Source organism: Sciurus carolinensis, chromosome 2, assembly GCF_902686445.1.
Source record: "Sciurus carolinensis chromosome 2, mSciCar1.2, whole genome shotgun sequence".
NCBI classification, from domain to species: domain Eukaryota; kingdom Metazoa; phylum Chordata; class Mammalia; order Rodentia; family Sciuridae; genus Sciurus; species Sciurus carolinensis.
In genome coordinates this window covers 119,395,754-119,420,233 of record NC_062214.1, presented here as the reverse complement: position 1 = coordinate 119,420,233, position 24,480 = coordinate 119,395,754, and the positions used below count along the sequence as shown (strand labels likewise).

The 24,480-nt window shown below is 38.2% G+C and overlaps 1 protein-coding gene and 1 pseudogene across 1 annotated transcript; one reads left to right on the top strand and one right to left on the bottom strand.

The window, feature by feature from the left end:
* The first annotated feature begins 324 nt into the window (after positions 1–324).
* On the top strand, positions 325–956 carry LOC124972445 (translation machinery-associated protein 16-like; annotated as a pseudogene).
* An 8,268-nt stretch (positions 957–9,224) lies between these two features.
* LOC124976410 (olfactory receptor 11G2-like) lies at positions 9,225–24,072 on the bottom strand. The gene is made up of 2 exons (XM_047539297.1): positions 23,198–24,072; positions 9,225–9,312 (listed from the first exon to the last, which is right to left on the bottom strand). The coding sequence occupies exons 1-2, from the start codon at positions 24,070–24,072 to the stop codon at positions 9,225–9,227; spliced, it is 963 nt and encodes a 320-aa protein (XP_047395253.1).
* Between the last annotated feature and the right edge of the window lie 408 nt (positions 24,073–24,480).

Genomic DNA, 24,480 nt, shown 5'->3' with positions numbered 1-24,480 from the left:
TGGGTATTTCTTCACATTGTTATTCCATAATATTCTGACATGAGAAAAGATTGGCAAGAAGAGTAGGAATCTGGATTTGTGATGGAAATGTACTTTTGTATCCCTTCCACGCTAGCTATGTGATTCAATCTCCGAACTCTGTATAATTCATAAATTATGTCTGCTGCTGTCTTCAGTATCTTTATTATACTGATCAAGAAGTTTTGTGACTCCCGCTGCACCACGTGTGTTCGGGCTGGAGTGCGGGTGTTCGCTGCTGTGGATTGGGTGGGTGATTGTGGGGTCTGGAGTGCGGGGGCTCCCCGCAGCCTCCCGGACGCCACCATGCCTAAAGATCCAAAGGGAAAAAGTACAGTACAGAAAAAAAAAAAAAAGTCATCCATCCATATAGTAGAAAAGCAGCTCAGATTACTGAGAGAGGCCCACAAACAGGAAAAAAAAAAAAAGAAAAGTTGAAGAATGAAAAGGCCTTACGTCTCAATCTTATTGGTGAAAAACTGCAGTGGTTTCAGAATCATCCAAAAAAATCGAGGATCCAAAAAAATCGGGGTATTCAAAGAAAGATGCTTGTAAATTAGTTGAAAGGTATTAAATAGATTTAGCAGTGAGCTGGAGCAGATCGAGTTACATAACAGCATCAAAGACAGGAGGGGAAGGTGGCACTTTTCCCAGGAAGCAGTTATCAAGCAGCCGGTGGAGCGTGAGCAACAGCAGTATGAAGGATATGGCCTTGAGATCCCAGACATTTTAAATGCAAGCAATCTGAAAACTTTTAGGGAATGGGATTTTTATCTGAAGAAATTGCCAAACATTAAAATAAGAAAGTTCTGTGCTAATGATGCAGTTCCTAAGAAGGGCAAGAGGAAAACTATTTTAACTATAGACAAAATTTAGAGGAATCGGAACTAAAAGGTGAATCAAATGATTCAGATGAAGAAATAACTCCAGTAGCTTGATTGTCTTTACTTGAGTTGAAATTAATTTGAGAGCTTCAAGTCACACTCATTAATTATGGTAAATAATTATCTAGACATAAGAATTTGCTATTTACTTCATTTTCCTATATAATGAGGGTCCCATTTGTAGTTTAAAAAAATGATGTTATGATTTTTACTTAAAAATGAAGGTTGCTTTTCATTTACATTAAGTTGCTAAAATAGATATAAGTTGTATTAGTCTGTTTTCAGTTGCTATAATAAAATACCCAAGGCTAGGTAGGTTACTTATTAAGAAAAGACATTTCTTTAGCTCATGGTTTTGAAGGATGAAAGTCTAAAGGAATGGCCCTGGCCAGGGTCTCTGGCTATATCACTTCATAGTAAATGACATCACAATCCATGCAGGAGGGTGGTGAGACAGGACACCAGAGAATAGGGAGGCTAGTAATGACTTCTCACTAGGCCCTCCTGTTAAAGGTACCATCACCTCTTAACATTGCCACACTAGGCACCAAGCTGCCTGTACACAAGCTCTTGAGGGACAAATACCAGAAGTGATCTTTTAAAGACATTTCATCTGAACTTTGTGCAAAGGAAAAGTAATATGTGTGAGGGCAAAATGTGTTTTCAATTTTTTCCTTATGTGGAAAATATGTAGGAAAAATTTGCCTAATCTCCCAAATGGGGTGAATGAACAATAACCTGTTTTCTAAGAGATTCCTGTGGACATTTCTTAAATTGTGATAATAATGAACTTGTATTAAACTGATTTCTCTCTTAAACATTAAACCTAATTTCTTTCCTTATAAAATGGGGAAGAATTTGGTTGTGAATTCATATTCATCAATAGGTTATACATTATTATTTATTTTTTCCTGAGCCAGAGGTAAAGGTTAGAAACAGAAGTAAACAGTCTCTGTGGTTATGTTGATCCCCACACTTACATATGTTATCTTTTGACAGAATAAATGATTTAGGCTTGCTCCTTTTATTATATATATTTTTTCTACTTTCTCATTGTGAAAAGTGGTAAGTTTCTAAAAGGTTAAATTGACATACAACAATATTTCAAGTGTCATGAAAAACATTGATGTATTAGAATTTTGTTGCAGAACGTAAGCACAAGTATCCTTTAGTGTGTTTTTTAAAGGATGTGATATAAATATATTTATTTTCAAGGAAAGGAAAACATTAATGTATGAGGTTAACTTAATAACTGTTTTGTTAGCAGTTTATATGAAGTGTTATAACTTTTTTACTTTTGAAAATTAAAAATAAAATTTAATTTAAAAATGTCAAAAAAAAAAAAGAAGTTTTGTGAGTTAGGAAAGATTCTTGCCTCTCTTGGGCACCTCAAGTCCTTCTTATCATTTCCCTAAAAATATCATCAGTGTTATATATGAAAATATAAATAACACATCAATTATCAGATTTTTCTGCAAAACTTTTTCATATTATTTCCTATGGCCAAATATCCTGAATTAAAATTATTATGTCAAGTATATTTTGATACATAGTACTATCATTTTCAAAATAATTATTCCAATTTGTTCTTTTACCAGCATATACATATATTTTTAATCTTTTTAACTCACACATAAAAGTTATACATATTTATAAGACCATGTGATGTTTCAGTACATTTATACAGTGTGTAATATTCAAATATGGGTAGACATAGCTTCTCAAATATTTATTATTTTTTTGCGGTGAAAAAAATCCAAAAATCTTTCCGTTAGCATTTTTACTTAAAATATACATTATCATTATCTATAGTTAACGTATTGTGCAGTAGAATACCAAAATTTATTTTTTCTAGTTTAGTATTTGTTGACCAGCATCTCCTCATCCCTGCCTCTTTCCTGCTCTTCCCAGTCTCTTGTATTCACCATTCTACTCTTGTTTTCTAGATTAATATTTTAAAATTTCATGTATGTATAAGATCATGCGGTATTTATTTTTGTGATTGTCTTATGTCACTTAACATGTATCTCAGTTCTTTGATAAAAAATATTTAATTCTTGTTGAAATTTTCAGCTTTTTATTGTTAATGAGATTGGATGTTGTTAATGCTGAAGAAATTATATTTCTACTTGTGTCCCTTTTCCATATGCTTTCTGTCAATTTATCTATAGAGAAATATATCTCATCTGTGGATGAAAATAAAGTCTAATGGTGTGAAAAATAGGTAAGTAGATTCTGTCAATACCTGTTGTAATTCCCTTCTCATTTCCCCCTAACAGAAGTTGGACACAATTCACCTTCCAGAGGCCTGCAGTTAGAGACAGCCATACCATGCAGTTGAAGCCCATGAGATGTAAGCAGACCCTCCTGTGCTGTGTTCCTACTGTTTTCTTCCTACCTGTGTGATGCTTGGAGTTGCAATAGTTATTAATAAAGACTGCAGAACAGAAAAGTGGAAAAGAAGAGCAAAACAGTCAGTCTCTTGGTGACATAACTGAGTCACACTATCAGAAATGCACCTCCAGACTTCTCGTTGCATGAAGCCAGCCCTGCTTGTTTACTAGGGTTTCCTTTATTCCAGATGAAAATTATATCTGATAGAATAGATGTAAGTGCTTTCTGAGTTACACTGACAGCACATGGTCTCACAATTCATGAAATAACCTACCTTATTTAATCTCAGAAGAACTTTTTCCATTCTGAAGTTAATGTACCTATTGATATTTTTCTTTGTGGTCCTCATATCACTTTCAAGGGAAGAAATTTCTCCCCTTCAAGGTTCTACTTTGTGTTATACACATGCAATTTGTAGGTATACCTAGAAATTTTTGATAAGTACTTTGTAACTCCCTAGGAGTCTATGCCTCAAGGGAGTCTATAGACACCATTAAATGGAATTTAAATATTGGATAAAAATTATCAGGTGTATTATTTTGGAAGATGGTTTGATTATCATCAATTTGCAACAGAACCTGTTGTCAAGATGTCTTAAGGATATTATCTCATTGAAATTATACAGTTATCTCATACTAGACAAAGGTGTCATGAACTACATTGGAGAAAAGATAGCCTTTGCAACCAGTGGTACTGGGAAAACTGGAAATCCATATGTAGCACAATGAAATCAAAACCCTATCTCTCACCCTGCCCAAAACTCAACTAAAAGTGGATCAAGGACCTAGGCATTAGACTAGAGACACTGAGCCTACTAGAAGAAAAGTTAGGCCCAACTCTCCATCATGTCAGCTTAGGAACCAACATCCTCAATAAGATTCCTAAAGCACATAAAGTAAAATCAAGAATCAATAAATAGTTAGGTAAAAGCTTCTTCACAGCAAAGGAAAAAGAATGTGAACAGAGAGCTTACAGAATGGGAAATAATCTTAACCACCTGCACCTCAGATAGAGCATTAATCTCCAGAATATACAAACTCCATAAAAACAAGTAATCCAATCAATAAATGGCAAATGAACTGAACAGACACTTCATAAAAGAAGAAATTATGATTTTTAAATTAGAAATATTACCATACACAAAAACCAAAAAAAAAAAAAGCAAAACAAAATGCACAATTGTGGACTTCAAACAATTCTCAACAGGTAATATTCTGATCAATTCTAATCAAATCTATGCTAATATTTCATTCTAAGGAATTCTATGAAATCATTTATTCTACATCTTTTTAATATAATTTTATTTTATTTTTATTGTTTGTTCTATTTAGTTACATATGACAGCAGAATGCATTTTCATTCTTTGTATACAGATGGAGTACAAATTTTCATGTCTCTGGTTCTACACTAAGTAGAGTCACACCATTCATGTAATCATATATGTACATAGATAATGTCTCATTCCATCATCTTTCCTACCCCCATCCCCTCCCCTCCCCACATTTCCCTCTATACAATCCAAAGTTCCTTCATTCTTCCCTTTGAGCATGAAGGGTTAATGTATTTTTTCAAATGCTTTTTCTGCATCTATTGAAATGATCATAAGCTTCTTAACTTTAAGTCTATTGATGTGATGAATTACATGTATTGATTTCCAGATATTGAACCAACCTTGCAATCCTGGGATGAACCCCACCTGATCAAGGTGCATTATCTTTTTAATATGTATTGTATGCAATTTGCCAGAATTTTGTTAAGAATTTTTGCATCTATGTTCATCAGGGATATTGGTCTGAACTTTTCTTTCCTTGAGGTGTCTTTGTCTGCTTTTAGTATCAGGGTAATATCAGCTTCATAGATTGAGATTGGACGGGTTCCCACCTTTTCTATTTCATGGAAAACTTTGAGGAGTATTGGCATTAGTTCTTCTTTGACGGTCTTATAGCACTCAGTTGAGATTCCATCTGGTCCTGGGCTTTTCTTCTTTGGTAGACTTTTGATGACTCTTCTATTTCATTGCTCAAAAGTGGAGGTGTAATGTTAGGTCATTTATTTGTTGACTTTTTATTCTTTTCTTGAATAGTCTCCATGCAATGAACTTACCTCTTAGTACTGCTTTCAGAGTGTCCCAGATATTTTGATGTGTTGTATCATTGTTCTCATTTACCTCTAACAATTTTTTATCTCCTCCCTGATGTCTTCTGCTATCCATGCATCATTCAGTAGCAAATTATTTAGTCTCCAGGTGTTGGAGTAGTTTCTATTTCTTATTTTATCATTGGTTTCTAATTTCATTACATTATGATCTGATAGATTACAAGGTAGTATCTATTTTCTATTTGCTAAGAGTTGCTTTGTGACATAACATATGGTCTATTTTAGAGAACAATCCATATGCTGCTGAGAAGAAAGTGTATTAGCTCATTGATGCATAGAATATTCTATATATGTTGGTTAAGTCTAAATTATTGATTGTTTTATTGAGTTCTATGGTTTCTTTGTTCACTTTTTGTTTGGAAGATCTATCCAGTGGTGAGAGCAGTGTGTTAAAGTCACCAAGTATTATTGTGTTGTGGTCTATTTGGTTCCTGAAATTGAGAAGAGTTTGTTTGACATGCATAGATGTTCCATTGTTTGGGGCACAAATATTTTTGATTGTTATGTCTTGTTGATTTATGGTTCCTTTAAGCAGTATGAAATATCCTTCCTTATCCCTTCTGACTACCTTTGGTTTGAAGTCCACTTTATCAGATATGAGGATGGAAACCCATGCTTTTTTACTGAGTCTGTGTGTGTGATATGTTCTTTCCCATCCGTTCATCTTCTGTCTGTGGATGTCTTTTCCTAGGAGATGAATCTTTTGAAGGCAGCATATTTTGGGGTCTCTTTTTATTAACCCAATCTGTCAGTCTATGTCTTTCAATTAATGAGGTTAGGACACTAACATTCAGGGTTATTATTGAGATATGTTTTGCATTCCCAGTCATTTTGGCTTATTTTTGGTTTTTAACTTGACTTGGTTTCTCCTTTGATTAGCTTTTCCTTTAGTGTAGTTCCTCCCTTTACTGACTTTCATTGTTGTTTTTCATTTCCTCCTATGGAATATTTTGCTGAGAATGTTTTGTAGCACAAACTTCCTATTTGTAAATTCTTTTAACTTTTCTTTATCATGGAAGGTTTTTATTTCATCATCAAATCTGAAGGTTACTTTTGTTGGGTGTAAGATTCTTGATTAGAATCCATGTTGTTTCAGAGCTTGAAATATGTTGTTCCAGACCCTCCTAACTTTTAGGATCTGGGCTGAGAAACCTACTGATATCTGCTGATATACTTATAAGGTTTCCCCCTATTTGTAATCTGATGCTTTTCTCTCACAGCCTTTAAAATTCTATCTTTATTTTGTATGTTGGGCATTATCATTATGATGTGCCTTAGTGTGGATCTACTGTATTTTTGTACTTTCAGGTTCCTATAAGTCTCCGTATTTGATTTTCCACTTCATTCTTCAAGTTTGGGAAGTTTTCTGATAATATTTCAGTGAATAGATTGCTCATTCCTTTGGTTTGTATCTCTGTGCCTTCCTCAATCCCAATAATTCTTAAATTTGGTCTTTTCATGTTATCCCATAATTCCTGGAGGTTCTGTTCATGACTTCTCACCATCTTCTCTGTGTGTCAACTTTATTTTCAAGATTAAATATTTTGTCTTCATTGTCTAAGGTTCTGTCTTCCAAGTGATCTAGTCTATTAGTGATGCCTTCTATTGAGCTTTTGATTTGGTTTATTGTTTCCTTCATTTCAAGGATCTGTTGTTTATTTCAGAACCTCTCTTTATTGAAATAATCTTTCACTTCCTGCATTTGCTCTTTTAACTCTTTATTGAAGTGATCTTTTGTTGCCTGCATTTGCTCTATTATATCATCCTTTCCTTCATGGATTATTTTAATTGTGTACATTCTGAACTCCTTGTCTGACATTTCTTCTACTGTGCTGCCAATGGATTCTATTAATATAGCATCTTGGTTTGTTTGGGCCACTTTCTTCCCTTGATTTTTCATGTTCATGTATCTTTCCCTCTACCTATGCAGATCTGAGGCATTGCAGTTTCCCTCTATAGTTTTATAGTGTCCCTGCTGATTTCCAGTACCTCACCTTTAAGGGGGAGATTAACATTAACAGCACCCAGTGAAAACAATATGCAGTCTTAAATGAAATATTAAGATGTTAACCCTATTAAGATGTTAATGGTATTGTATAAGAAGAGATGATATATTCAATTATTGTCTTCAGCATAAACAATAGGTTTGCAATAAGGTCTACAATTTCTAATGGTGGACAAAGAGGATGGAGAGGGGTGTAGGATGTAACTATTAATGGGATAAGAAAAGAATATATAGAAGTACTAGATCATAGGAAGAGTGAAAGCAGAATCAAAAGATTTTGGTTGTTAGCAGGAGAAAAGATAGAATGAGACTCCAAAGAAACAGATAAATAAGAGGAAAATAGAATTAATAAAAACAATAAATAAAAATAATAAAAAATTAAAAAATAAATACAATAAAAATAAAATAAAAAAGAATGTACAACAAAAATGTAATATACTATTCAAACCTCCCAGTCTTCAGTAGCCTGAAGCATGAAAGGTACTTGATTTCAAAGATGATGGGATGTGAGAGTGGGAAATGAAAAAAAAAAAAAAAAGAAAAAAATGGGGAAAAGAAAAAAAGAGTCTTGAAGGAAAATTGAACAAGTGTTTCTGTTGGAGCTCAATATTGTCTCTGCTTCCCTTCTCTTCTGATAGGTGCGGTTGTCTTGAGTTTATTGGTAACTCCACCGTCAGGATGATGACAGTTATTAAGGTAGGAGGCAGGACTCCTGGAGGCAGGGTATAGCAATTACCAGTCCCTTGGGAAGACTGCACCCCAGGACTGTCCTTTGGGGTCCAATCTTGTGACACAGGGGCCTGGTCTTAGTCCCTTCTCTCACTTGTGGACTCCACAATTCCTAGTCTATAACTGTATCTCTCCTACCCTTTTGACTTCCCAATCAGGAACCCCTCTCCCTGGAGGTTCTGAGGGCTGATCTCTGGGACCCGGGTGCCTATCTTGGAAAGTTGTTCCATATTGGGCAAATCAGGACACACATTGAAAGTGGTGTGCCAGCTACATAGTTGCAGGAACTGGGCTGGTTGGTTGTTAGGGGATGGTTGGGAGACTGAGATCAAGAAGCCAGAGGGTCCTTTGGTTGCCAAACTGGTGGAACCAGGTGCTCAGTGGAGTTGTGGACCAGGCCGATGTTGGGTCCCAACAACTGCTCCCAAGTTGTCTCTGAGATCCCAGTAGGTGCCAGGCTGGTTGGCTGGATGTGCCAGGATCAAGAGACCCACACCCTTTTCCCACCTACTAACCCTTTGCAAGGCTCTTTCATGCCTCAGCAGCAAGATAGTGGCTATTAGTACACCTAGCAGGGATACCTCAGATGCAACCAAGCCTTCGGGGCCCTTGGTTATGATCTCTCACAACCTGGCTGTTATCCCTGGATGTAATTATCCACATCCTGAGTTAGTGGCAATAGCAGTCGCTAACCTATAGGTATGTTGATAATGAGCCTCAAGTCTCCAGCAGGTGACTCAAGATGGAAGCTGCCCCAATAAAAGATGGTGGCTGTGGCAGCAGGAATAATCCAAGATTGCAGCAGAGGTGTCCTAAAACATTGGTATATGGGGAGCAGAGACGCTCCTGTACAGGGTACAGCACTGGATCTATGTGGGGTGGGCCAGCACTGGAGATCTGCAAGGGGCAGGTCATTCTACATCTTATACACTTTTTTTTTTTTTTTTTACTTTTAAGCATAATTTTTCTTTATTCTTTACAACAGCCCTCAAAAAAGATTTTATCTCACCAAGATGTCTCCCATTTGGGAACAAGTTTTATACTTTGCACATGACTTTTCTCAGAGCAGCCTTCATCTCCTTATTCCTAAGACTGTAGATCAAAGGGTTTAAAAGTGGAGTTGCGCTGGGGCCAAGATGGCGGACTAGAGGGCAGCTGCATTTCACGTTGCTCCAGGACGCAAGATTCAAAAGAGGAGATAGTGAGAGACTTGGGACCAACTCAAAGCCGCCGGGTGAGTCTCTCCCATTGGGGAGGTGTCCTGGATGGGGCAGTAGCCCCGGAACGCAGGGAACTTTGTGAAGTGGAGTTGCTCGGCGAGACACCTCTCCCCCCACTGGAGCGGTAAACACAGACAACTGGGATCATCGTAGAGGAGGCGGCTCAGCACAGCACTTGGACTCCGACAACCACTGGGGCTCCGGGCGGCTGCCTGAGGAGGAGCTGCGTGGCGAGCTGTTTAGACCCAGAATGACTACTTCTGAACACCGGGGGGCTGCCCGGAGAAAGAGGAAGAGGAGCAGCGCGGCGGGTAGCTTGGTCTAGGAGTGACTGCATCAGAGCCACAGGCAGTTGCCAGAGGAGGAGCTGCATGGTGAGCTGTTTGAACTAAGAGCGAGCACTCCTGAACATCGGGAGGTTGCCCGGAGGAAGAGGAGGAGCGCGGCGGGTTGTTTGACCTAGGAGTGACTGCATCAGAGCCAGAGACAGTTGCCAGAGGATGTCGGGGTACCGCAGACCCCCAGCCCTTTGGCGTGGCCAAGATGGCGCCTGGCAAGGTGCCAAGGAAGTGCTGAGAACAAAACCAGGTACCTCCAGCAGACTAATACTCTCTGCCAACAAGTGGCGTTATTTGAGGAAGTTAATGTGATTGGTCATGGGTCCTCGTGGACACTGCATGATTGCTATATCCACACTATTGTGCTCCATTACTGTCCATGCTTTCCCCTCATGATCTATAAGCTGATTGGTTGTTGTATGTAATGTAAGGCGCTTGCAAGAGCGGCCCGCCACTGCTGGCCAGCCAGAAGAAGTAACTGCTAGCAGAAAATAAAGAACTTGCCCTGATCCGGTTTCGTGTTTCTCTGCGGGCAGGGGACGCGATAGATGGTGCCGAATCAAGACCGGGAATGAGAAAAAATATAAGGGTAAGTTCACATAAGTTCTCAAATCAAGAAAAATTAGTCTGAGAGTTCAAAAGGTGAGACGTCTCGAGGTTCGCGGAGCTGCGACAATTTATCACAAAAGGATCCCCGTAAGAGGGACTAGTCATAAAAAGAGGTTCCCCATAGGAGGGACGATTCATCACAAGAGGTTCCCCAGAGGAGGGACGATTCATCACAAGAGGTTCCCCAGAGGAGGGACGATTCATCACAAGAGGTTCCCCAGAGGAGGGACGATTTATCACAAAAGGTTCCCCGTGGGAGGGACGATTCATCACAAAAGGTTCCCCATAGGAGGGACGAGTCAAGTGGTACCAAACTGTGTGCGTGTGTGAGTGAGCGTGTGTGCGTGCGCGCGCCTGTCTTTTGTTTGTGTGTTTAAACTAGTAAACTACCTCGTAGTCATGGGAACGGATCTGTCTAAGATTAGAATGCAGCGGCCTCTTAGAGAACTTTTAAAAAATCACGGAACACCATTGAAGGCAAACACGGCCTTCAAGTTCCTAGATACTGTAGAGAAAGTCTCTCCGTGGTTTTTAGACGAGGGATTATTAAATCTTCCTCAGTGGGAACAGCTAGGAGAGGATTTGCGCGACGCGGAGAGACGCGAGCCTTTGCCAATGGGAACTCTGGCAATATGGTCACTTGTTAAATCTTGTTTGATGCAGCAAGGTAAATCAAAAAACCCTTTTAGGGATTTAAAGGGGCCTTTAGAAGAAGGAAGTCAGATCTTAGAAGAAATTAAAGAGGAACGATCATGTTCTCAGACTTCAGAAAGAGTGGGAACATAATATAGTAGCCATAGTCCCCACAAGTATTGGGAGATAATTGTTTCATGATTTTCTGCATTCAAACCTAATCTGATTTCTCAACCAGGTAAAAAAAGGGTTAAAAAGTCCTGGGTGATCCTCCCTCCCCCCTGCCTGGCCTTGTCAAAGCCTGCAATGCAATGTAAATTACAGCAGTCTCAGCGGGAGGGAGGAGGGGTAACCTGAAGAAAAAAAAAAAAAAAAAGGGTGTCCGTTTTAAACTTAACTAACTTATTTTCTAGGATTCTTTGTTTGTTTTGTTTTTCTTTAATGCTGTATTTTTGAGCTCATAATTTTGATCCTACATACCTAGGTTAATGATTTTTTTCTTTTTGATCAGTTCTATTTTTTATTCAACTGAAGTTTTTAAACATCTGTTTCATTGCAATGAACATTTACCTATAAAGTTACAAGGCCTTTGATTTTATGTTATCTGTATGTCGTGCTGTCTAATGTCATGTTTTGTCAAAACTGAGCGCTCTTAAAATTAAAATTTAAAAATGGATCCAAATACTTTTATTCACGTGATTTAAAAAGGTTCAATTTAAATTGGGTAAACTAATAAAAGTAAAATATCTTTGAAAATAACTTGCAAGTCTCCAGGTGGTCAAACTAATGAAATGTTAATGTTAAACAATGTCTAATATCAATTGCTTCTAGGACTTTTCTTCAGCAGGAAAGAGGCAACAGATCCTGTTCAGGACACTTGTCTGATATCTTGGTTTTTATAAAATAAATAAATTGGAGTTAACATGTATGGGATTACTCAAATGTGTTTGTAGAGACGTCTGGTTAATTTACAAAGTTAAAATGCTAATTGTTAAATAACATCAAGTACTTTTAACTTCTTAAATTACATGGGGTAACATACTTAAACATTATTGGTGTTTTCATAGGTTGGTAAATAAAAAGGGTTTAAACTTGCTTTGTGTCATCACTAAACTAAAAACAAGGTTATTAGAAGTTATGTCCTAACAAGTGGAATTCTATATATAAAGGGTCCCAAAAGTTTCACCTGTGTTTCAATTAAGAGTACTATAAACAACAAAATATTTAATCTTATTAAAATAGAGTGATTTATCTAAATTCAAAAATTTCATAAGAGTTGTATCAGAATGTGAACAAAAAGGGGTCAACAGATAGGAAAGAAAAAATAAAAGGTTCCGGGTTTAAAAATATATTTAATAAATAAAAAAAAGAAAATGTTTCTGGGTAAGAAAGTCTGTGTGTAAGTAAAGGGCAAGTTTCAACAAGTCTGTGTATAACTAAGTTGGTTGTATGTATGTAAAACAGCTAAAGCTATTTAAGGTTTTTCCTAAGGTAAAATACTAATGTTCTAATATAAGCCAAAGTTTAATCTATATGGTAAAATGACATGGTAAAATGGCAAGGATTTCTTAGAAACACTAATTTACTCTTAACTTTGTGTCTCTTAAGTTTTATTCTTTAGAATAATTAGTCTTAAAAATTGGGGTGTATACAATTATGGTTAAACAACTGTTAAAGTATTGTACTGTGTTACAGAGTCTAAATTTTTCTTTAAAAACTAAATTTGGTAAGAAAAAAAGTGTCAAGGTAATTGTGAAATGGTTTCTAGCTGTATATTAAATGTGTTCATATTTTTCAGGTATACAAGTTTTAAAGCAGGAAATTTATTAAGCTGCTATTCTCCAGATAAACTTGTCTGTAATGGTAATTTTAAGCTTATAAAGAGTAAATTTCATTGGGGATTAATTTCTATCATTTAGTGTTCCATTAGAGGACCTGTTATCAATAGGATATATGTAAAATTGGTTATATTTTACATTGAGATAAAAAATTTCAAATGTAAATGTATTTCTAAACATTAGAGCCTGACTTGTTTAAAGGTTAATTTTGTGAAACATGAAAATATTTTGCCACTTTGACACACAAAAGGAAAGTTAAAAGCTCTCTCAGCCTTTCTTTGATTCATGTTTTAGATACAATGTTAAATTGTGTTAATTATAAAGTTTGTATAGACTCAGGAAACAGTATATGTAAACTACTTAATGATATTTAAGGAAGAAGCAAAGATCAACATCAGAATTAGAACACTTAAGATCTATAAAGAGTCATGCCTTACCTGAGATAAGGCTCTGCCTCTCACCTTACTGCATGTTAGAGTGACTCCAAAATAAGTCAGACTTCAGCTTATTTAAAGTTAAAATCAAAAGATTGGTTTTTGTTGTAAAATTACTATGATCTCAAATAGGAAATATAATGTGGTTCTCAGTCAAAATTCAAGATAGCTGTTATACAAGCAGAATATATTTTTACTCTTGCTAATTTCATTTTGTAAAACTGTTACCTGTTAATGTTTTACAAAAGTAGCTGCTTCAAAAACACGCAACCTAGGTAACTTATGATAATAAGCCATCACCTATAGAACAGATAGTGGTAACTTCCAGAACTAATACAGACTCCAGTTAGATAAAAGGGTAAATAACTGTAAAGTTATGAACATTAAAGTTAAAGCCCAGTACTCTCACTCTATGACTGGTGAAACTGGCTTGCTGGATGATTAAGATCAAACTTAGAGATTGGAATTAAATACAGAAGGCAAGATAGGCCAGTATTTGGATCTTTTGCCCTCAGTCAGCCTGAACCCAGGGAATAAGAGGACTTCTCTAAGGAGTGCTGCAACTCTGGGTCACACAACCTCCTGATCAAGGAGATTGTTGAGATTAGAGGATGAAAAATCACTCAGTGCATCTGCTGCAGAGGAGGGTCATGAAAAAAGGGAGACATCCCTTAATGCTTCCTAAGGAAGTCACCTCATCAAGGAGACCCTGCCTAACCAATGGTACTGGAGGAGCTAAGAAACTGCTCTTCAGTTCTCTACAAGTGGCCCCTGTGGGAACTCAGCTGACTCTTTAACAAGACAGGAACCAGGTCAATTTGATCAGCTTGATCCTAGACACCCAGCAAAACAGTAAAAACCAAAATATAGCCATTCTTGGGCATTTAAGAGAAATAATAATTAAATGTAACTTAGGATGTACACTTATGTTAGTCCACTAGGATGAAGACTAGAAGCTACAAATAAAAGAAAGATTCTTCAGCAAATGTGCCTGATAACTATCAAGAGAAACTGCCAGAGTCAGAAATTTTTAGTCAGTTTAAGGCCTGCAGATCTTCCTAAGCTACACAGGTAGACTTAATCTATGTTTGCTCGTATGATTACCTAGCCCTAAGTAACAGAAATATAGAGCTCTCTACTAAACACAGGTTATACCAATAAAGGGATATTTTACACAATCAGATGACTTAAGTAGCTTAACTATATTTTTTGGGATATCTATGACATTAAGAGTTAAATGTTGTGTTTACATTCCTGATAACCTGGACTATGTTAAAGTTCCCAAATAAAAGCCTTGTCCTTTCCAGCCTTTGCTAGGTCTAGTTATGGGAACAATTTCTCAGTTCTTCCACCTCCTGGTGAAAGATTGACTTCTGTCATTTTCATGATACTCAGTGGCATGTTCCAGATGCTGCAACATTTACTTTGTACTAATTTCATTTCAGTACTCATGTCTTTTTGTTCTTCTATCATAGAAGCACCCACCTCCAGATGACTTCAACCTGCTCCTCCCCAACCAGACTTCTACCTCGGACCCCTCGATTGACCCGATTTTTAAAAAAGGAACTCCAAACTGCTTGCCCCTCACTGCCCCCTTTCAGCTTCAAAGCAGCCAGAACGACCGACGCCCCCTTTTCCTTGAAGCAGTAGGGAGTTCCTATAGCTAAAGTGGGGAATGAAGCCAGAATTAAGGACAGGTAGTTAGTGTAGAAATAGGGAATCGGGTCAATTCAAGGAAATGAAGCCATGAAGCCATCTGCCTTTGCAAATGTCAAGGATCTCCGGAGCCCATTGATCACCAAATTTACCTGCCTATAGGGGATGTAGGGTGCGCTCACTTCTCGGGACTTTCAAAATATCAGCTTTCTCCCTGCCAGGAGAAGTCTGTATTATTCCCTTTAAACAATCCAAACTATGGTCCTTACTCAACAGTACCAAATGATTAAGCAAACTGATAACCGAGGCAGGATAGACAAATGGGTATAAGATTCTATCCATGATAAACAAAAAGGGGGAATAGAGGAGACCTTCAGGTCCCCTAAAGATAAACTTTCTCTTTTTCTCTTTGTTTGGGTTTTTTTTTTTAACTCTGGGTAATAAGGGTAACCCGGTGCTTTACTGGAGCTGCGGCTCAGTTTGTGTGTTTCCACGGAATAAACTAACTTACAACCTCTTTTTAGTCTCTTAGGAGGAACAGTTCAACTATGTAACAAAACAACTGCTTCTCTCAATTGTACTTCAGATTTGTGCTATCTCTCAATGTTAAAATGCTTCTAGGTTCCTGCTGGCAGACTTAATGTGTGTTCCTACCTTCCTACCAGTCCCAGTCTCTGTTACAGAAGATGAATTGCCAGTATTGCTTTCCAGAAATAAGAGGGACTTTGGAATCACCGTAGCAGTCATTACCACCATAGTTGCATCAGCAGCAGCAGTCGCCGCAGCAGCTGTAGCCTTGACGACATCAGTACAGTCAGCAACTAAGCTTAATGAAGTGGTCCAGCAGACAGCTACTGCTCTGTCTACTCAACAAACAGTGGATCAACACCTAAAAGCAGGACTACTTTTGGTGAACCAGCGTGTGGACTTACTTCAAGAACAAATGGACCTTTTACAAGAACTGTTAAGCGTGGGGTGTATTTATCATCTGCCGGGACTGTGCATTACACCTGTAGCTTATCATAATCTTAGTTATGCAGCACATTTGTCTAAAATCATATCTACTCAGCTACGTGCCAATTGGTCTTATAAATTTGATAATCTTACTGCCATTCTTAGATCACAAATTGTTAGCCTTAATTCTACTAGAGTTAATGTAGCCCCTATATCTGAAATGCAAAATTGGTTATCTTCTTCCTTCAGTTTTGTAAAGCAATGGGCAGGAATGGGAGCATTGTGTGTGTTAATGATCATTGCAATTATCTTCCTCACACGCTTTATCATGCGTATACGCCAAGTTCATGCCAGAGATCGCATCATTTTCCATCAAGCCATGATGGCCTTAGAGGCTGGCAGCTCTCCTCAAGTCTGGCTGAGCATGCTGGATCAGTAGTCAATGACGGGTAAGGAAGGAGGTAACCACGTACCGACCTAAGACAGGAGCTGTAGCATGCTCTGCAGTTATCCGATGACGGGTAAGGACGATGGTTGACCACTCCGCCTAAGACAGGCACGATCCCGAGCCAGCATTCTTTTAATAAATAAAAAAGGGGGAGCTGTCGGGGTACCGCAGACCCCCAGCCCTTCGGCGTGGCCAAGATGGCGCCTGGCAAGGTGCCAAGGAAGTGCTGAGAACAAAACCAGGTACCTCCAGCAGACTAATACTCTCTGCCAACAAGTGGCGTTATTTGAGGAAGTTAATGTGAGTGGTCATGGGTCCTCGTGGACACTGCATGATTGCTATATCCACACTATTGTGCTCCATTACTGTCCATGCTTTCCCCTCATGATCTATAAGCTGATTGGTTGTTGTATGTAATGTAAGGCGCTTGCAAGAGCGGCCCGCCACTGCTGGCCAGCCAGAAGAAGTAACTGCTAGCAGAAAATAAAGAACTTGCCCTGATCCGGTTTCGTGTTTCTCTGCGGGCAGGGGACGCGATAAGAGGAGGAGCTGAGTGGCGAGCTGTTTGAACTCAGAACGACTGCTCCAGAACACTGGTGGCCTTCATGGAGGAGGAGAGTGGTAGGACGCTTGGTCTAGGAGTGACTGCATCAGAGCCACAGGAGGAGGAGGCGAGTGGTGAGTTGATTGGACTAAAAGCGACCGCTCCTGAACACCAGTGGTCTGCCTGGAGGAGGAGCATGGTAGGTCAATTGGTCTCGGAGCCACTGCTCCTGAATACCCAGGGGGCTACCCCAAGGAAGAGGAGGAGAAACAGGATGGGTCACTTGGACTTGGAGTGACTGCCTAGGGCTACGGGGGGTTGGCGGGAGGAGGAGACCCAAAGTGAGTTGTTTGGACTCCTAGTGACTGCATCAGAAACCGGGAGGCTGTCTGGTAGAGGAGGTGTGTGGTGGGTCTCTGGGTCTTGGAGCTATTGTATGGGGCTCCAGGTGGTGGCTCAGAGGAGGGGCTGCAAAGCCAGGCGATTGGTGCAGAGCAGGGTCCCAGGAGCTAGGTGGCTTCTTGCTGGAAGAGTCTCACAGAGACATGCCTAGGGGCAGAGTGAAGTTTCCAGGGCTGCGGGCAGATTCTCTGGGAGAGGCAGCCTAAGGAGACTCGCCTGTGAAGGGTGAGGCTCCCAGACACAGGAGGTAGGTCAGGGCCCCTGGGATCGTTGCAGAGGAAGACAGCCCAGCCCAGGCGGTAGCTGTAGATTGAGGGGAACCTCTAGGAGGGCAACTGACCAGTGAGACGTCCCCACCGAGTGAGTCTTCCCGGACGGGGGAGGTTTTCCCACAGGGACGGTAAAACCAGAGACACAGGAACAAACAGGACTTGCCTCAGCCCGCAGCCTAGTTCCCCATTGGATGACCATTGGTCAACAAGTGGAGGCACCTCTGCCCACTAGCAGGGAATATATGCCACCTGAGGGTCACCACTCCTAGAGAGGCAGCTTCTTCATGGAGCTCTGCATTATCAACCTCCTCCAAGACTTCAGGCTACTGAAGGATAAGAGGGGATATACTAGCAATCTTCAGGGACATTATAAGTTGATAGAGGAAATCTGCAATATCTTAATGACCCACTGATTCCTGAACAATATGAGAAAACAAGGGAAGAAAATGCCCCAAACAAATCTAGATGTTACATCAATAAAATCCAACGCCAGCATGGCAGAAGAAATGACAGAAAGGGAGTTCAGAATGTACATAATTAAAATGATTAGGGAAGTAAACAATGAGATGAAAGAGCAAATGCAGACATTGAACAATAGCACCAATCGACAGTTAACAGAGCAAAGTCAGGAAGCAAAACATCATTTCAATAGAGTTAGAGATATTGAAAAAAACCAAACAGAAATCCTTGAAATGAAGGAAACAATAAACCAAATTAAGAACTCCAAAGAAAGCATAACCAATAGGATAGAACAGCTGGAAGACAGAACTTCAGTTATTGAAGACAAAATATTTAACCTCGAAAAAAAAGTTGAACAAACAGAGAAGATGGTGAGAAATCATGAACAGAATCTCCAAAAACTGTGGGATTTCATGAAAAGGCCAAATTTGAGAATTATTGGGATTGAGGAAGGCTTAGAGAAACAAACCAAAGGAATGAACAATCTGTTTGAAGAAATAATATCAGAAAATTTCCCAAATCTGAAGAATGAAATGGAAAATCAAGTTCAAGAGGCTTATAGGACTCCAAATACACAAAATTACAACAGACCCACACCAAGGCACATTATAATGAAAATACCTAACATACAAAATAAAGAAAGAATTTTAAAGGTTGTGACAGAAAAGAACCAAATTACATTCAGGGGGAAGCCAATATGGATATCAGCAGATTTTTCAATCCAGACCCTGAAAGCTAGAAGGGCCTAGAATAACATTTTTCAAGCTCTGAAAGAAAATGGATGCCAACCAAGAATCTTATACCCAGCAAAACTTACCTTCAAATTTGACGATGAAATAAAATCATTCCATGATAAACAAAAGCTAAAAGAATTTACAAAAAGATAGCCAGCATTACAGATCATTCTCAGCAAAATATTTCATGAGGAAGAGATAAAAAACAAAGAAGCAAATCAGCAAAGGGAGGAATTATCCTAAAGGAACTGTCAAATAAATGAGGAACCAAGATGTGTCAAAAATTTTAAATATGAACCAAATGACCGGGAATAAAAAGCATATCTCAATAATAACCCTGAATGTTAATGGCCTGAATTCATCAATCAAAAGACATAGACTGGCAGATTGGATTAAAAAGAAAGATCCAACAATATGTTGCCTGCAAGAGACTCACCTCATAGAAAGAGATACCCATAGACTAAAGGTGAAAGGATGGGGAAAAACATACCAGGCACATGGACTCAGCAAAAAAGCTGGAGTATCCATCCTCATTTCAGATAATGTGGACTTCAAGCCAATGTTAGTCAGGAGGGATAGAGAAGGATATTTCATACTGCTTAGGGGAACCATAAATCAGCAAGATATAACAATCATAAACATTTATGCCCCAAACAGTGGCTCATCCATGTATGTTAAACAAATCATTCTCAATTTTAGAAACCAAATAGACCATAACATAATAATACTAGGTGATTTTAACACACATCTCTCACCACTGGACAGATCTTCCAAACAAAAATTGAACAAAGAAACCATAGATCTCAATAACACAATCAATAATTTAGACTTAACAGACATTTATAGAATATGCCATCCAACCAAGAGCGAATACACTTTCTTCTCAGCAGCACATGGATCCTTCTCTAAAATAGACCATATATTATGTCACAAAGCTAATGTCAGCAAATACAAGAAGATAGAGACACTATCTTGTATTCTATCAGATCATAATGGATTGAAGTTACAAATTAATGAAAGAGTAAAAAACAGAAACTACTCCAACACCTGGAGATTAAACAATATGCTATTATATGATGAATGGATAACAGAAGATATTAGGAAGGAAATTAAAAAATTCTTAGAGGTAAATGAGAACAAAGAAATATCATATCAAAATCTCTGGGACACTATGAAAGCAGTACTTAGAGGAAGATTTATTTCATGGAGCGCATTTAATAAAAGAAGTAAAACTCAAAAAATAAATGACCTAACACTACAGCTCAAAGCCCTAGAAAAAGAAGAACAGACAAACACCAAAAGTAGTAGAAGACAGGAAATAGTTAAACTGAGAACTGAAATCAACGAAACTGAAACGAAAGAAACAATACAAAAAATTGACAAAATAAATAGTTGGTTCTTCAAAAAAATAAACAAAATTGATAAACCTTTAGCCACACAAACAAAGAGAAGATGAGAAAACCCAAATCACTAAAATTCGGAATGAACAAGGAAATATCACAACACACACGACTGAAATACAAAACATATTTAGAAGCTATTTTGAAAATCTATACTCCAAAAAAATAGATAATTTTGAAGACATCAACAGATTTCTAGAGACATATGAATTGCCTAAACTGAATGAGGAGGACATACACAATTTAAGTAGACCAATTTCAAGTAATGTAATAGAAGAAGTCATCAAAAGCCTTCCAACAAAGAAAAGTCCAGGACCAGAAGGATTCTCAGCCGAGTTCTACAAAACTTTTAAAGATAAGCTCATTCCAATACTTCTCAAAGTATTCCAGAAAATAGAAGAGGAGGGAACTCTCCCAAACTCATTCAATGAAGCCAATATTACCTTGATTCCTAAACCAGACAGAGACACATCGAGGAAAGAAAATTTCAGACCAATATCCTTAATGAACATCGACACAAAAATTCTAAACAAAATTTTAGCAAATCGCAAACAAAAACATTTTAAAAACATAGTGCACCATGATCAAGTGGGTTTCATCCCAGGGATGCAAGGTTGGTTCAACATCAGGAAATCAATAAATGTAATTCACCATATCAATAGACTTAAAGTCAAGAATCACATGATTATTTCAATAGATGCAGAAAAAGCATTTGATAAAATACAGCACCCCTTCATGCTCAAAAAACTACAAAAAATAGGGATAGTTAGAGCATTCCTTAATATTGTAAAGGCCATCTACGCTAAACCCATGGCTAATATCATTCTAAATGGTGAAAAACTGAACGCATTCCCCCTAAAAACTGGAACAAGGCAGGGATGCCCTCTTCAAAACTTCTATTCAATATCGTCCTTGAAACTCTAGCCAGAGCAATTAGACAGACCAATGAAATTAAAGGGATACGAATAGGAAAAGAAGAGCTCAAACTATCCCTATTTGCTGATGATATGATTGTATACTTAGAGGAACCAGGAAATTCCACCAGAAAACTTTTAGATCTCATAAGTGAATTCACTAAAGTTGCGGGATATAAGATCAATGCACATAAATCTAAGGCATTTTTATACATAAGTGATGAATCTTCAGAAAGAGAAATTAGGAAATCTACCCCATTCACAATAGCTTCAAAAAAAACAAAGTATTTGGGAATCAATCTCATGAAAGAGGTGAAAGACCTCTACAATGAGAACTACAGAACACTAAAGAAAGAAATTAAAGAAAACCTTAGAAGATGGAAAGATCTCCCATGTTCTTGGATAGGAAGAATTAATATTGTCAAAATGGCCATACTACCAAAAGTGCTATACAGATTCAATGCAATTCCAATTAAAATCCCAATGATGTACCTTACAGAAATAGAGCAAGAAATTATGAAATTTATCTGGAAGAATAAAAAACCCAGAATAGCTAAAGCAATCCTTGTCAGAAAGAGTGAAGCAGGGGGTATCGCCATACCAGATCTTCAACTCTACTACAAAGCAATAGTAACAAAAACGGCATGGTATTGGTACCAAAATAGAAAGGTGGATCAATGGTGCAGAAGGACACGGACACAAACCCAAACAAATACAATTTTCTCATACTAGAAAAAGGGGCCAAAAATATGCAATGGAGAAAAGATAGCCTCTTCAACAAATGCTGCTGGGAGAATTGGAAATCCATATGCAACAGAATGAAACTAAACCCATATCTCTCACCATGCACGAAACTAATCTCAAAATGGATTAAGGATCTCAGAATCAGACCAGAGACCTTGCATCTTATAGAAAAAAATAGGTCCAGAGCTTCAACATGTCGGCTTAGGACCAGACTTCCTCAACAGGACTCCCATAGCACAAGAAATAAAAGCAAGAATTAATAACTGGGATAGATTCAAACTAAAAAGCTTTCTCTCAGCAAAGGAAACTATTAGCAATGCGAAGAAAGAGCCTACAGAGTGGGAGAAAATCTTTGTCAATCATACTTCAGATAGAGCGCTAATCTCCAGAATCTATAAAGAATTCAAAAAACTTTACACCAAGAATATAAATAATCCAATTGACAAATGGGCTAAAGAAATGAATAGACACTTCACCGAAGAAGATCTACAATCAATCAACAAACATATGGAAAAATGTTCAGCATCTCTAGTAATGAGAGAAATGCAAATCAAAACTACCCTAAGATTCCATCTCACCCCAATTAGAATGGCGATTATCAAGAATAAAAGCAACAACAGGTGTTGGCGAGGATGTGGGGAGAAAGGTACACTCATACATTGCTGGTGGGGCTGCAAATTAGTGCAGCCCCTCTGGAAAGCAGTGTGGAGATTCCTTAGAAAACTTGGAATGGAACCACCATTTGACCCAGCTATCCCACTCCTTGGCCTATACCCAAAGGACTTATAATCAGCATATTACAGAGATACAGCCACATCAATGTTCATAGCTGCTCAGTTCACAATAGCCAGATTGTGGAACCAACCTAGATGTCCTTCAATTGATGAATGGATAAAGAAACTGTGGTATATATATACAATGGAATATTACTCAGCCATAAAGAATGATAAAATTTTGGCATTTTCAGGCAAATGGATGAAACTGGAGAATATCATGCTAAGTGAGATAAGCCAATCTCAAAAAACCAAAGGAAGAATGATATCGCTAATAAGTGGATGATGACACATAATGGGGGGTGGGAAGTGTTAGTGTTGGGGTTGGAGTTGGCTTTAGGGAGTGGGGCAGGAATGGAAGAAGGAAGGACTGTATAGAGGGAGGGGAGTGGTGGGAGTGGTGCGGAGGAAGGGAAAAATGACAGAATGAATCAAACAACATTACCCTATGTAAGTTTATGATTACACAAATGGTATGCCTTTACGCCATGTACAGACAGAGAAACAACATGTATCCCATTTGTTTACAATTAAAAAAAAAAAAGAATATCCAGTGAACCCTGGACTAAAACATTACCTTTTCTATATTTTTCTTTGTATTCTTGTAGCATGCAGCAAGATATTAAAGATCATTCAACCAAAAAAAAAAAAGTGGAGTTGCAATTGAGTAGAACATGGTCATGAATTTCTGCAGGCCAGGCTGATTGGCTGCCCCTGGGCTTACATACATCACCATGATTGAGCCATAAAATAAGGATACCACTACCAGGTGGGAGGCACAGTTGGAGAAGGCTTTTCTCCTGCTTGAACCTCTGAGAACCTGAAGTACAGCTCGAAGGACCATAATATAGGACACAAGGATGTAGAACAAAGTGATGAGCAATATCACAGCACTGAAAGTGCTACAAGTCAGAGTTGTCTTGGGAACAGGGACACATGATATGGCCAGTAATGCCCCCAGGTCACACAGGTAATGATCAATGACATTTGAACCACAAAATGGAACTTGGTATATGAGGGTGGCAGGTGTCACCAACCAGAGGAAGCCACCCACCCAGCAGGCAGACACAAGGGTTCCACAGACTTTCCTGGTCATTATGACTGGATAGTGTAGTGGGCAGCAGATGGCGACATATCTATCAAATGCCATGAGGGCCAGGAAGAAAAGTTCTGTGGCACAAAGCGAGAGAAAGATGTAAAACTGTAGGATGCAGCCTTTATAAGAGATTGTCTTGGTCTTGGAGAGGAAGTTGAATAACATGTTGGGCACATTGGAATTGATGTAGCAGATCTCCAGGAAAGAGAAGTTGGCCAATAAAGTATACATGGGGGTATATAGTTGCTGGTCCCACCACACAGCACAGATAATAGCACTGTTGCCCAGCAGAGTGAAGACATAGATGATGGAGAACAAAACAAAAAGGAGAATCTCTACTTCTGGGCTGCACAGGAAACCCAGGAGAATGAATTCATGAACGTTAGCAGTGATGTTACTATTACATGGAATGTGCATTTCCTTCTCACTGATGACATGCACAGACACAACCAGAACTTTTTTTTAACTGTCTTATATTTTACTGAGGTCTCTGTAAAAAAATTCTCAATTTATTATTGGAAATAGGCAGCATTATAAGTCAAAAATAAAACAATATTAACTTTATTCAGTGTGAGGGAATTTTATCGAAATAGTACAGTTGTAAGACATAGGAAAACCCTATTTGATATTTTACTTTAAGTATTTCCTCCAGAACTTTTCCTATTCAAATTTTAACCTGTAAAAAAGAGCAGGGGGGAGGGATAAATCTTTATTGCTCTTTATTCAGCTTTATTTAACCTGAGTTCAGCTAATAAGCTAAGGAAGGAATGTTGCCCTTAAGCTAGATTTGAATGATTTCATTGCCTACACTATCATTTTTTTTCA

Coding starts and splice junctions, on each gene's coding strand:
- LOC124976410 (XM_047539297.1), bottom strand. CDS start 24,072: ATGCACATTCCATGTAATAGTAACATCACTGCTAACGTTCATGAATTC. Junction 9,313..23,197: donor ACTCCACTTTTTTTTTTTTG/GTTGAATGATCT, acceptor TCTTGGCCCCAG/CGCAACTCCACTTTTAAACC.